The sequence below is a fragment of the Cyprinus carpio genome, chromosome A19 (genome assembly GCF_018340385.1).
Source record: "Cyprinus carpio isolate SPL01 chromosome A19, ASM1834038v1, whole genome shotgun sequence".
In the NCBI taxonomy this organism is placed as follows: domain Eukaryota; kingdom Metazoa; phylum Chordata; class Actinopteri; order Cypriniformes; family Cyprinidae; genus Cyprinus; species Cyprinus carpio.
Window position 1 is genome coordinate 8,566,509 of NC_056590.1, and position 13,881 is coordinate 8,580,389.

The following is a 13,881-nucleotide window of genomic DNA, read 5'->3' on the forward strand; positions in this document are numbered from 1 at the left end:
ATAATATTTTTGTTTTTATTTTATTTATTATTTATTTATTTGTAACATTAAATATATGTATTATTAATATACATATAATATTTTATGTTACATAAACAATAAATAATGAAATAAATGTATATATAATATTCAGGTAAGGGTTATAATTTTTTTTTATTAAATAATTTTGTATACTTTTTTAAAGGTTTCATTTTTATAAATATTTATTTTATTGAACTTTATTTGTTATTAATGTAATATTAATTATTGTATTTCTACAAAATAAACAGATAATATTTAACAAACAATTAATCAATCAATATGAACTTTAGGATTTTTTTTCTTCATTTTTTAAAAACTTCTACATGCAAGTGACCAACAGTGACAGTCACTTCATCCACACTCTCGCTGATGTAGCCAGTGACACATGGTGTGCTGGGCTCCATTAGAACTGAATGGAGTGTGAATCCCATTGTCTGCTGAAGTGGACAGTGAGATCTATTGTTCTTCTGAGATTAAGGGACTTGTTATTACTCTGGGACCACTTTGTCTGACACCTAGTGTGTATGCACTTTCACTGTAACAGCTCAGTCCACCAATTACTTTAGTGTCATGGGTGGATTTGATCGTGTTGTAGTTGCTGTGCCACCTCAGTAACTGTTGTAGCCAGGTAACTGGGGTGATACAGCTGCTATTTGAAATGTCAGTCTATAGGGTGCGTTGAGAAGGCTCTGGGTTTAGCACATTTTACTAGAACAATTCATTATAATCAGTTTATTTCTGTATTCTGCAGCAATCGAACAAAGTATCGAGCAAGAGGAGGGGTTGAACAGATCATCTGCAGATTTGCGGATCCGCAAGACACAGGTATGAAAGTAATTGAAAGCACCAGTGTAATAGTCCAAATGTAGCTACTTGTCAGCTCATTATTTATTCATTTAACTTCTTTTATTCTTCTAAATAAGTAATAATTAAAATAATTAATAAATAAATAAATAAATGTAATTTTTAAAAGAAATTCAAAACGTGTTGTGTCTTTCATATGGGAATAATGGCAGGGAGTATTTAAAAGCTTTTATTTTATTACGTAAACTAAAATGGAAGCAATATTCAGCAAAATAGCAGTAAATCTGACCTTCAGGGTGTACAGAGACAGGCATACTTCCTGTGACCTCTGCCCTCCCACTGAGCAGCTCTGTCAAACACCCTCCTCAACGCCATCTGCTGTCCAGAAACAGAACAAGCGCGGTAATCGCTTAAAACTGCAGCAAAAGCAAGGCCCGATTTCACCACGATCACACCTGGCCCACGATACATTATCCTGAGCCACCCACTGTCAGCGAGTGCATTCACGTCACGATGTGCCATTACATTTCCACATCCCTGATGCCTCCACATGTCTACCTTCATCCCACAGCATTCCACGCTGTCACGCAAGTTTGTGGAGGTGATGACGGAGTACAACACCACGCAGTCCAAATACAGGGACCGCTGCAAGGACCGTATTCAGAGACAACTGGAAATTAGTGAGTTCTTCTAGCATGCACGAAGACGACACACACATGCAACCCACGCACAAAAACACAAGCTGAGAAACAGCCTCCACATTACTCAAACATGTATTTACTTTTTAAATACACAAGTTAAGTGTTAGTGCATTCAAGATATGCATTTTACATGCAAGCAAAGCTTATCAAAATGAGCCAGTATGCCACATATTGATACCATGTTCTCATAATATCTTTATTTAGCTGGCAGAACAACTACCAATGAGGAGCTGGAAGACATGTTGGAGAGCGGGAAGCTTGCCATCTTCACTGATGATGTAAGTTTAATAGTAGCCGACAATTTAGAAAGTAATTTTACTATGACTTTGGTTTGCAAATGGAAAAACATTTGTGATTTCTTACAGCCACTACTACAGCCTCATGGACTTCACTCACTATTAAAAATAAAGGTTCTTTATTGGTTCTTTATGGTTCCGTTTTAGAACCTTTATCATCTATGGAACCATAGAAGGTTCTTTATAGTGTAAAAAGGCTCTCTAGATCATTAAAATGTTCTTCACACTAGGAACTGTTGACTGAAAGGTTCATTAGGGAACTAAAAGTGGTTCTTCAATGGAATCACTGAATTACAACCCACACTATATTGTTTGATAAGCATTATAACACAACTGAGTTAAGGCTGCTCTGTGCCTGCTTAAAATTCAGTGTAAAGACGCAATGCTACATCAAAGCCAGACTGAATTTTGCCTCACCTCAGCCCCTAGTATCATAGTATACAGTTGCAATTGCTGTGTAAATGCATTTGTGGCACACCTCTGAGCAACATTATACAGTCCGTGTAAAGACACGCAAATGCCACTTCTGTGCCACGTTTGCAGTGTAAATTTGCCATTTAAGGAATGAATTCTGTGCAAATGTATGTTTAATGATAGTAACTTGCTGTTGACCTCCTGCCATGTTTTCTTGTATTCTCCATGTAAAAGATCAAAATGGACTCCCAGATGACCAAGCAAGCACTAAATGAGATTGAGACCCGACACACTGAGATCATTAAGTTGGAGAACAGCATCCGTGAGCTGCACGACATGTTTGTGGACATGGCCATGCTTGTGGAGAGTCAGGTACAGCACAAAGTTATACCTTTCATCAGAGCATAAATGACAGGGTGAAAGCAGGAAGAAAATAGTCAAACAAACCATAGCAATGTTATTGCTTCACAAAAGTCCCTTCCACAAGTCTGTTAGTGATGTATACAAATGACAGTAAATTTGTGTTATATTCACATTATCATGGCCAGAACCGGAAGAATTTACATAAAGAAATAGTTCCAAAATAAAAATTCTGCCATTATTTACTGACCCATAAGTCACTGTATGCAGTGCTTTTAATATTGTTTAGTAATCACTATAGTATTTAATATTTTGAATTTTATATTTCAGTTTTCATTTTAAATTTTCTTTAACTTTAGTCATTTATGCACTTTTCTCAACTTTATTTTATTTTATTTTTTTCCTTATCTTCCATTTTTATTTCAGTTTTATTACTACAAATTAAACTTACATGAAAAAAAATTCAAATGTTGCCAATGAAATTAGTTAAATTACTTAAATTTATTTATTATATTTATTTTTGCTTTCAGTTACTGAAAACTTTTTTTTAGTGGAACATGAAAGTAGTATTTATTAATTAATTTATTTTTGTATTTTCTGTCATTTTTATTAGGGTTGTTTTATTCCTTATCTATATTTTCAATGAAACATTTTATTTTTTGTTTAATTTTCTAAAGTTTCTCATCTAATTTTTATATTTACTTATCAGTTTTATTTAAATTACTAAAAACGAATTTGAATAGTTTTAGGGTTTTTTTTTGGAACATAAAGGTATTTTTTTAAGAATATTAATGCAGCTCGTTTCCATATTATTCATAAGGGCCTCATCTATCAGGCTCAAAAAAAAAATTAAAAAAAAATAATTTAATTCGGTTTGTGAACATGGGCTAGACAAAAACTAGACACGTCCTTGAAGTGCACTGCACTCCAAAGTGATGCTGACTTTCAAATGTAATTCACAGATGCCAATTTATTTCTTCCTCCACAACCAAAGACAGGTGAAATTTACACAGCACAGTCCCTGTGGATCAGTCGGGGTTAAGGGACTTAAGCATCACCATTTGTGGGGTTTGAAATCAGGCCGCATAAAAAATATAAGGGATTTTAACTTGCAACACTGAAACAAGACACACAGAAGTGTGTCTAACAGGGAACTGTCTTCTGTGATATGAGCATTGCATACAGTGATCATAAATGTGTATGTTGATATTGTGAAAAAAGACGTTTGTTTGAAGTGTCTATTTTTGTCATTCACAGGGAGAGATGATTGACAGAATTGAGTATAACGTGGAACACTCTGTGGACTATGTAGAGAGAGCAGTTTCTGACACCAAAAAGGCTGTCAAATACCAGAGTCAAGCACGCAAGGTAAAACACCATCAGCTGTTACACCTGATGTCTTTCAGTATTATGCCCTTTGTGTACAATGACTCATGCTCTCTGTCTAGAGAATGCAGTCTTAAGCGGCCATGTACAAAAACGAGTAATAGAATAGCATTTTAAAATGATTACTAAACCATTTAAACCATCCACAGAAAAACTATATTGCTCCTTTGGCACTCATTGGTTCTTCAACAGATGCTGCCTGCTCCTAGATTTTTTGCTGCAGTTTTGCTGGCTTGGCCATTGCAGTTGTGGTCTAAAGACTGCAGACTCTTGGTGGTATGCCACCTACTTCTATGCTTTCTGATGAGTCAAACTGCAGAAATGGGGTGGTTACCTTTTTACCGGCCCCATAGTTATTTGCTAATAGTGAAATGCTGGCGACACTTAATAGCTAGATCATTTTATCTAGTGTTAATATCTAAATTGAACAAATGAAACCTTATTGTAAAGTGTTGCCAGATTAGAATTGTTGTCAATTACGGAAGCCTCTTTTCCAAAATAAAACAATTTCTTTCAAAATTCATACTTTTTTTCATAGTTGAGATTATCTCTCACAATAGTTACTTTTTTTTTTTTTTTTTACAATTATGAGGAAAAAAGTCAGAATTCGAGAGATATAAACTCAGAATCCTGATTTTCTTTCTGGCACTTCCAAGTTTACATCTTGCAATTCTGACGTTTTTCCTCAGAATTCAGTTGTTGTTTTTTTCGCCACAGAATAAAAATGTAAAAAGTAATTGTCTTTTATTTTACAAGAAATAGGCCCATAAAAACAAAACAAGCATTGCATGGTCCATTTACATGTCCAACAGATGATCACCAAAAAAAACGTCAAAGTAGATGTTTTTTATATATATATATTTATATATATATATGATTCTTTACTGCATGTCCAACCCAGTGTTAATTTCGTTAACGAAGACGACGATAAAAAATATTGGTTAACGAACATTTTTTCTGTGACTAAGATGAGATGTTGACGAGCTCAAAATAATATCTTATGACAAAATTATGACAAAATTTATGCCGCGTCTTCGTTAACTAGACGAGACTGGACTATAATGTTATTTGAGGACTACCAGACATTCAAAATGCATCCTATAGGCTTTTGTCTTTCAAAATGTGCGTCCCTGTCATTGGATTGCGATCGGATAAGGGGCGTTTGAATATCTAGTCAGTATAGCAGCCGCAGTGGATGGATAGACTACAAAAACGCGAACTAGCGATCTGAAACAATGGCCTCAGCACCCGAAGGGGTATGGATAAGGTAACCAGACGTCCCTTTTTTCCCGGGAGTCACAATTCGTTGTCGATTAACTTAAAGTTAGTGAAGGCGGGATAGGAGAAATCACGCTGTTAGAAGTGTTCTCTCTGTCGCGCGCGCGCACGCTCCACTTCCTCAGTTCTCATATACAGCGCGCAATCAGTTCTCAACGCTCAAATACACACACAGCAGTCTAAATGTTTATCGTGTAGAGAATCTAACGTAAATACAGTAGGTTATGGATTAAGTGAACGTGAACAGGTGGGTGAAAACTGAACGTGTGTCAGTATTTCATGCATGCCTTCCTCTTAAAAGGACAGCATTCCAAATTAAATACCTATCTGTCATTAATGTTAACCAACAAAAGATGTTAAATAAATGTATAGGCTACATGTTAAGTAAAACCTACAGTATCTGAAAAATGAGTTTAATTTGTATCTCTATTGTATTTGTCTTATTGTGCTTCTTTATATATATATATATATATATATATATATATATATATATATACTATTTTTATAAGTTGCTCCTTTTTCACTTAAAGGGAAAGTTCACCCCAAAATTAAAATTGTCATAATTTATTCAAGATTTTCCAAATTCAGTCCTTGATTCAAATTTCTGATAAGCTTAATTGATTTGGTCTAAAGAGAGAAGAATTAATGATTATTTTAATTTGAAAACTACATATAAAATCGCTACCAAAATAAATTCTGGTAACTACAGTTTGGCTAAAACTATTGACTAAAAGTAGTGACTAAAAGTTGACTAAAATGCAATGAGTTTTCGTCGACTAAAACTATGAAAGACTCAAATGACTAAAATGTGACTAAGACTATTAAGCATTTTCGCCTCAAGACTAAGACTAAGACTAAATCAAAAACGCCTGCCAAAATTAACACTGGTCCAACCAAGCATTTACATTTAGTTTATTCTGTATGGTATAAGTTTCTTGGCCCAAAATAATATTTGCAGCTTCCCTCCATGATTTCATCACATTCAGTAGATATGTACTGCTTTTTATGGAGATTCCAGAGTTTAGTATGATGTTACTGATTTTAGCCTTTACAGTTATGCAATATCTTATCACCAACTTCTCGAATATAGTCAATGTTTGGACACATTTAGTATTCAAAGGGGCAGCATCTCAGAGTGGGTCTTTTCATCAATAATTTAATGAACTTTTAATGCATTTAATGATTTACTTTGGTAATGGTTTAATTGTTAATGGATTTCTTTAATGATCTAAAGTGTGGTTAAGATGAGGTGATGCTACTTAGATTAGCTGACTATCGCAACAGAGTTGCTATAGATGAGCTAAACAAACGATTGTGGTTTCATTTGTTTACTCATCTTTCTTTCTTTCCTTCTCCCCCTTTTTCGCCCTTTGCAGAAGAAGATCATGATCATCATCTGCTGTGTAATTTTGGGAGTGGTTTTGGCGTCCAGTATCGGAGGAACCCTGGGCTTCTAAACGATATGAAGAAAGACAAACACTTGGAAAGCTGAGTGTTTTATCCACTTAAACACGAAATAAGGAAACTGTCATAAAACGGGGGTTGGGTAGGGTTAAAATTGAATATTCAAAATCAAACAATCAAAAAATAAATAAATAAAGGAGATATGTACTAGCTGATTTAAATATATACAAAAGTGGGTTCAAATAAACATATTTACAAATTGTACATGTAAATGTATTGAACATAAAGCAGCACATGGGTTACTACCTGTAAAGGAATAAAAATATTTTTTTTCCTTTTTTTTTTTTTTTTTTTTTTTTTTTTAGCGTTGCTTTCATTTTTGGGGGGGCTTCCAAGACAGTGCCAGCAACTGCTAAATTGTTTTATGTTCTGGCAGAACATGGTGTTTGGTAAAACCATACTAGCATTACGAATACTAACCAACTGACTGCATAGATGTTATAGATAGTAGTACTAGTCCAATTTCAGTGGCCTAATGTTCCAAGTGGTTGCTTGCATTCAGATGAAATCTCTCATTATTACATTATTAGCTCATTACTGATGGAGTGCTGTAGTTGTAAAGCACCGTCAACCTCATAGCCGAATTTTAATACTTTGACTGCGGGCAACCGTAAACAAAAACGAAGATTAAAAGAACTAAGAAGCACACATTTTGAATTGTGAGAGGAAGTGATATCACCAAGTTTGGACATGGAAATGATTTTGTTTTTACTTAATTTGCTGTAGACAGTGAAGGAACAGACATTTCATTTGAACTCGTTTAGAAAGCTACACTGGGATTGCGCAAACTGTTGAACTATGCAGTTTTGATAGTGATTAGCCCCTGCTTTTTGAATTAATTCATGAAAACGTATGGAAAGATTCTGAAAAAAAAAACTAAATATAAGACTAAATATTTTTGTCTACGCTGAAGATTTCTTATGAGGAATATTTACTAAAATGTCAATACTTGAAGTAACGCCTAGCCTAAATATTATCTTTTGGAGGGTGGTTAGGTCTGCTGAAATTAATTTTCCTTATTTTATGTTAGTTTTGAACTTTTTTTTTATTTGCCTTGTTTCATAAATTGCATATATATTTTACATTATAATATAAAGAATGGGCTTGAACAGGACCTTTAGGTTTTGAAGCATTGATCTGAGAGTTTGCTTGACATTTCACCTTGGTGCTAGTTAATAAAGAGAGACTAATAAAATTAACTACGGGGAAGTGATAGACACTCTTAGATCCTTATTCTTAAATTCTACATACCTGATAAAAAGGGGAATAGGTGCGGTGCAGACGTTGATGAGCTGTCTTATGAAATATTTACCTGTAGATGCATTCTTCAGTTCAATTGAAGAAACTTGTACGCTTGGTCAGGACACTTATTATGCAGCGACTAAAAATGAAGACAACTTTAAATGAAATAACTCAAATTTTGCTCTGAATGCCAAGAGAGACAGCATCTTAAGATAACTCTAGCTTAGAATAAGACGCTTCAATTTTGTCCAAAGATTTTTTTTTCGCAGCCGTATCATGAATTCGTTGCATCCTTTTCTTTGCAGACAGAAAGTGCCAGCATGGCTAAGTATGTACTATTTCTTTTAAATTCAAGGGCTAAAATGCAAAACCAAACTTTAGCTCTTTTTTTTTTTTTTTTTTATACAGAATTCCCCTGGACTTTATTCAGATTTGTCGCACTCTTAGAACACCCTTACCTTCATGTTCATGACATTCATGACATGTATCAACTCTGAACATGCACTCCTTTTCTCAATATTCCATGTACTGCTTATCATAGAATATATAACAGGAGCCCCCCCACCCCGTCCAGCCACCCCTTTAACTACCCAAAGCAAAGTAGTAGGGAACAGGAATGATTTTGGGGATAAATACTGTACACTTTTTACAAAGCCTGAGGCAGAGGGCCCGGGACTATTTTGCTTTAATCATTCCAGTAACGTCCAGCATGTTTTCTTTGAAACTTCTGTGTATTTAGTGTCAAATCACTTACATGTATGGTAAAATGAGGTAAATATGTATGTCAGTGTTGTTTTTTAGTAGACGATATAGCTGGAAGGCCCTTATTTGTTAACGCATGCAACTTTCGCTTTGTTAGTTTGCATGGCTCTCGATCATGTGTGCACTTTACAATCAAAGAAAACAATGTCTTATACCGCCACATTTTTTGGGTTGTACCTTTTTCTGTTTTGTTAATGTTTTTTTTTTTTTATGATTATTTATTATGACTCTCTAAGGGTTGGATGGGGGGGATTGACTTCATTTAATAGTTCTGCTGCCTATTTCATCATGACCCTGACGATGCTGGAGTTTTACCGTGGTCCCCATGAATGTGTTCCCTGTGGATGTGCAAATGAATACAAAAATCTGTTAGTTGTCGGGTATTTTGCTCCCAAACCACATCCGTAGTGTAAAACCATATATTCCCCCCCTCCTCGCCCTTTGGAAACACTCTGGATACAAATCATTTTTGCGCATCTTGTTCATTTTCCCTTCCCCTGATGTTTTCCCAAACTTGATTGTTGTGCTTAACTGGTGATGATATGTGAATTCTTTCGTAAGACTATTCTTTATTGTGAGTCGTGTGCTGCAGTGTCGAATTGTGCAACTCAAAAGGCCATGTATGCGTGCCCTGTCCCTTCGGCATTTTTTCCTTTTTTACGTACACGTTGCTGTATATGTGAGCATGAGCATTTGTGTGTGTGTGGTTATGCGTGTGTGTATGTGCTCGTCTGCTGTAGGAGCCCTCGGGCGCACCGACCTCGGGCAAAAGGGGCTTCTCTGGTCTGCAGGTCTATGGTATGCAGCTCTAGTGCTCCAGTTCTGTGCCGACTTCATTCAAATGTTAAGAAAAGTAATAAGACTAAAAAGCCAAAGCATTATGCGAGTACAGAGCACAATGTTACAGTCAACTGTATTGTGTAGTCCTCCCTGCCCTTAAATCTTGTGAACTATCTTGCGTATACATTTACTATGTTTTCAATTCCACCGCTTTCAGCGACAAGGTTCTCAATATAAAGGTTGATTTATTTATTTATATTCATTCTGAACAATGTGTATAATGTATACTACACGAGCTTGTTCGTTTTAAAGCACTTTCTCCAAAAACAGCTAAGTACAAAACAAATATACCCCCAACGATGTTCAAATGTTGTATCTTATGTTGTTTTTTTCTTTTTCCCCTCAATGATGTTGTTTATGTTGCCATTTCCCCCCTTGTTCAACTCACTTGCTTTGCTTCCTCTGTGCTGGCAATACATTAGACGTAGACATTAGATCAGCTCTGGTTAAAAGAAAATGAAATTTAAAAAAAAAAAAAAAAACCTGTATGCTAACACGGGCACAGATCTGGATGAAAGTTTTCTTAGTTATCTTAATTTAATTTTTCAACACTGTTTATTGATGTTCATTACACAGACACTGATATGACCAGACAGCACTGGCATAACACAGCACATTGAGAAGGCATTTTGTAAATGAGTGAAAATTACAAACTACTATATATTTAAAAAACAAAACAAAAAACAATGTACCTTTTAGAGCTTAACTGCATAGTCTTTTTGGTTGGGGTTGTTGAGTGCCTCATCACTGCAGGTGAAGAAAAAACCCCTACGTCCAATCCGCATGGCAGGTGAGTGGTGATGCGACGAAACTAGAACGCTCCCGCCATGATCAACGGAGCCATCTGCTGCTATGTAGACTGCTTTGTGGATTGTAACGCTTGCTGCTTAGTTTCCACATGTGCTTTAGCAGCTCTCAAAGACTTTTATGTTAACCAATACGACTTCCCGGTCCACGGCTAATGAGCGCCCAAGACCTGCGATCGTGATTTTTCTCAACAGCCCCAGCCATGATCCTCCTTAATTTCATCCCCTTTTGTGTAATTCCTTTGATGTATATTCCCATTAAACTTTATACCAGTATTCTTGTTTCAGTGTTAGATTTAGAATGAGGAAACGGTTTGTGGAGATGGTGCTCAAACTGTGATTTCAGCAAAGTGATCATCAATTACAGAGAATGGCCTGTAATGATGTGATAAAAACACTATTCTAATTAGAACGGGAAGATGACTGGATAAGGATGACATAATTGAATTATACCATTATCAAATGTGATGAATTATATAACTACGATGATTTAAAGAATCCCGAGAAGTTGTGTTATATTAGTAGTACTATTGAATGCTCGCGATTTTGTCGATCTGAACTGAATCTTTGTCTTGTAATTATTGTAAATATTTCAAAGAGAGAAAAAATGACTTGCATGTCCATGTATAAAACTACTAAAATAGTTCCTGTCAAAGTTGTGAGGTTGATTGATTTTTTTGTTCTTTGCCCTGGTTGCAGCGCTTTGCTGTCGACCGACCTCTTGCTTGTCTTAAAGCAGCATCCAACGCTTTCAGTGATGTCAAGGGTGCTCTATAACGAAGAAAAGGAACAACGCTTTACCATCAGATTCAATACAATATGTTGTGTTACCTCAGAGAGCCATTACCGGTTACCGGAAAAAAAGTGCTTCCCTCCATGTACACCATCGATAGGTCTACAGCTCAAATGCACACCATCTGTAGCTTCCAGGCACCTTGAACGCTTTTCTTTGCAGAGGTCCATCACATTGGCAATGGCAAATTTACAGAACAAATTACAGAATTTTTGTGCATTTCGTGATACATGTTTGGATGCTTTCATAATCAGTGTCAGTTAGAATACCTTGCATGCGTAGAGTGTAGCATGGCTGAAACTCAAAAGCTCTAGTTAAACGTTACAAGGGATGAGCTCTGCTCTAATACGAAGAGCGCAGTTCTTGGGATTTGGACATTTTCTTTAAAAGTACAGTAGAAAAACAATAATGCTCGAAGCAAACAGAAAAACACCCATCTGTGCAAATCAAAGAAAAGGGCTTTTTCACACACGCATTTGAAAGCACTGAAGAATGCCGACTTCAATATTATTGTGGGAGTTGAGGGAAACAACAGCCACTATCCGTGGTTCCAGCCGTCATTTTACTTGTTGCCAAACATCTTCTCACCCAACTACGATCTAAGTTGAAAGTGCAATCAGGGCAGAAACTACAATGAGATGGGCACCAAGGATGGGAAGGAAGAAATTAAATCGATTTCTGCAACTTTGACTGGAATTGCAACTTCGGTCTTTTATTTTCTGTGTGTATGTGTGTACTGTATTGTAAAAAAAGGAAAAAGATACAAACAAACAACATAACTGTCCCTCTCTCCCCCTCTCTCTTGTAATACTGTTTGCTGTTCTGTTTGGTTAGTGTGGCGTACCAGTATCCCTCTCCTCCCCTAAAACCCTTTGCTATCTTCCTCCCTTCTCTTACAATCTCTCTCTATCTCTATCTCTCTCTCTCTCCCTCTTTTCTCCATGGATCTTTAAGATGAGAACTCTATGCAGATGCTGTCTTTTATAAGTGTGTCAAAATTTTAAGTTAAAATGAAAAATGAAAAAAGAAAATCCCCAACAAACAGATATTATGAACTGAAACAAAAAAAATAAAGAAAAACGATTGTCCAGTGTACAACTGCTGTAGTTGTCTTCCCTACTTTTATTCCTTTCTCAAATCATGGGCAGGGGTGGGGGGCGTCACTAATTTGAAAAGGAAGCTCATTTATGCATCAAGCATGTATACTGACAGTGTTTTTCAAGCTAATTTTCACACTGCGCTGCCTAGTGCATCGCCATCATGGATTTAGATGTTTTTGCCAACTTTCTAGGTGAAATATAAACAGTTGGAGTTTCAAGTACTGCCTGCTGGCATTCCATCTGACATAAAAACTAAATTAAATCAATAAAGAGATTTTGATCCTAGAAACTGCTCAGAACGGCCACTGTTGTAACATCAAAAGGTTTGATCCTCGCCTTAATTTGTCCCTTAATTATATACAAAATATAGTGTAATTTGTGAATTGTGTAAATGTCTATTTATAACAACAAAAATGACAGAAGTTCCACCTGAATCATGAAATAAGATGTCTGATAATTGTAACTCAAATGTCATTTAGCAAACTAATTCCAAAACGAATGGTGCTAAAGATGTTTCATTCACTGTAAAGCGTTGGACACACTTTCAATGAACTATTAAGCCAGCCACATTCAGCCCAGACCCCTTTGTGCAAAGTAGATAAAGTTATTTAGAAAGATAATGGGGTTTTGCTCAATTACGTTGTTATTGATTGCAGCAGCAGATGCCCTGGGAGCTGTGCAAGTCCAACAAGTGCTTATCATTACTCTAAATTAATTAATTTAGTCATTGCGGTGAAAACTTGCCAAACTTGGCAGGTATGAAGGGCTGGTTTTCCAGTTGCTAAGCAACAGTCAGTAAATTTTCGTTTAAAAATAATTCAGCCACTGCGCGCTGTTTGAGCTGCAAGCTTTGTATGTAAACCTTTTATGTAGAGATTTAGACATATTACTCTCAATTCAGACCAAACATGAATTACGCATGTGGTTTTATATATGCATAATGCATTCCATTTTCACCCCACACCCTTTGACACTTTTCAGGCAGGTATTATGGACACAAAACGTTTACTTAACAGTCTCAAAACAGGTATAAGTTGTCAATAAAATTGCATGCATTCAAAGACTGTGGACGATGATGCATTGTACCCGAATGGATCTTATGTGGAAATAGCTCATTTGAAATTGAATTAGGATGCTGCAAATACTGCTTCCTCTTGCTCTCAAGCAACTGAAGCATTGCTTTGAAATTAAATGAATGAAACATGTCTAGGCTGCTTAATAGCTTAACTGGTTTCAGGGCATTTGCCAAACTGACAAGTATGTCTGAAGGTGAAAACTTACCTAAAGGATCTTTCACCATCTAGTGGACACTCCAAGACCTCCAATCAACCTTTTCACATACACACCCAGCACCTGAGAATCAGATAAATTCACATACATTGGAATTTTTTTTCTTTACATTCTCAGTACTACCACAATTATGAAGTATGGTCATCTTTTGTCTATAAGCTGTATACATGCATAATAATATCTTCTGATCTTTAACGTTAACTCATAAGGTCAGTGTGACTTGTGTTATATTCCATGTATTCGGAAGCAATCTGATAGATCTGTGTGGGGAAAAGACTACAGTTTAAGCATTTACTCACCGATTATATTCACCTCAGCCGATAT

General features: G+C 35.9%; 1 protein-coding gene across 1 annotated transcript in view; it reads left to right on the forward strand.

Annotated features, from left to right (window-relative positions):
• The window catches only part of LOC122148769 (syntaxin-1B), a 46,467-nt gene extending 34,205 nt beyond the window's left edge, over positions 1–12,262 (forward strand). Inside the window, exons 5-10 of the mRNA XM_042776237.1 lie at positions 773–846; positions 1,397–1,505; positions 1,731–1,804; positions 2,471–2,608; positions 3,854–3,964; positions 6,637–12,262. Of these exons, the coding sequence (XP_042632171.1) occupies positions 773–846; positions 1,397–1,505; positions 1,731–1,804; positions 2,471–2,608; positions 3,854–3,964; positions 6,637–6,717 (587 nt within the window). The 3' untranslated portion in view covers positions 6,718–12,262. The remainder of the gene's footprint in view (positions 1–772; positions 847–1,396; positions 1,506–1,730; positions 1,805–2,470; positions 2,609–3,853; positions 3,965–6,636) is intronic.
• The last annotated feature ends 1,619 nt before the right edge of the window (positions 12,263–13,881 follow it).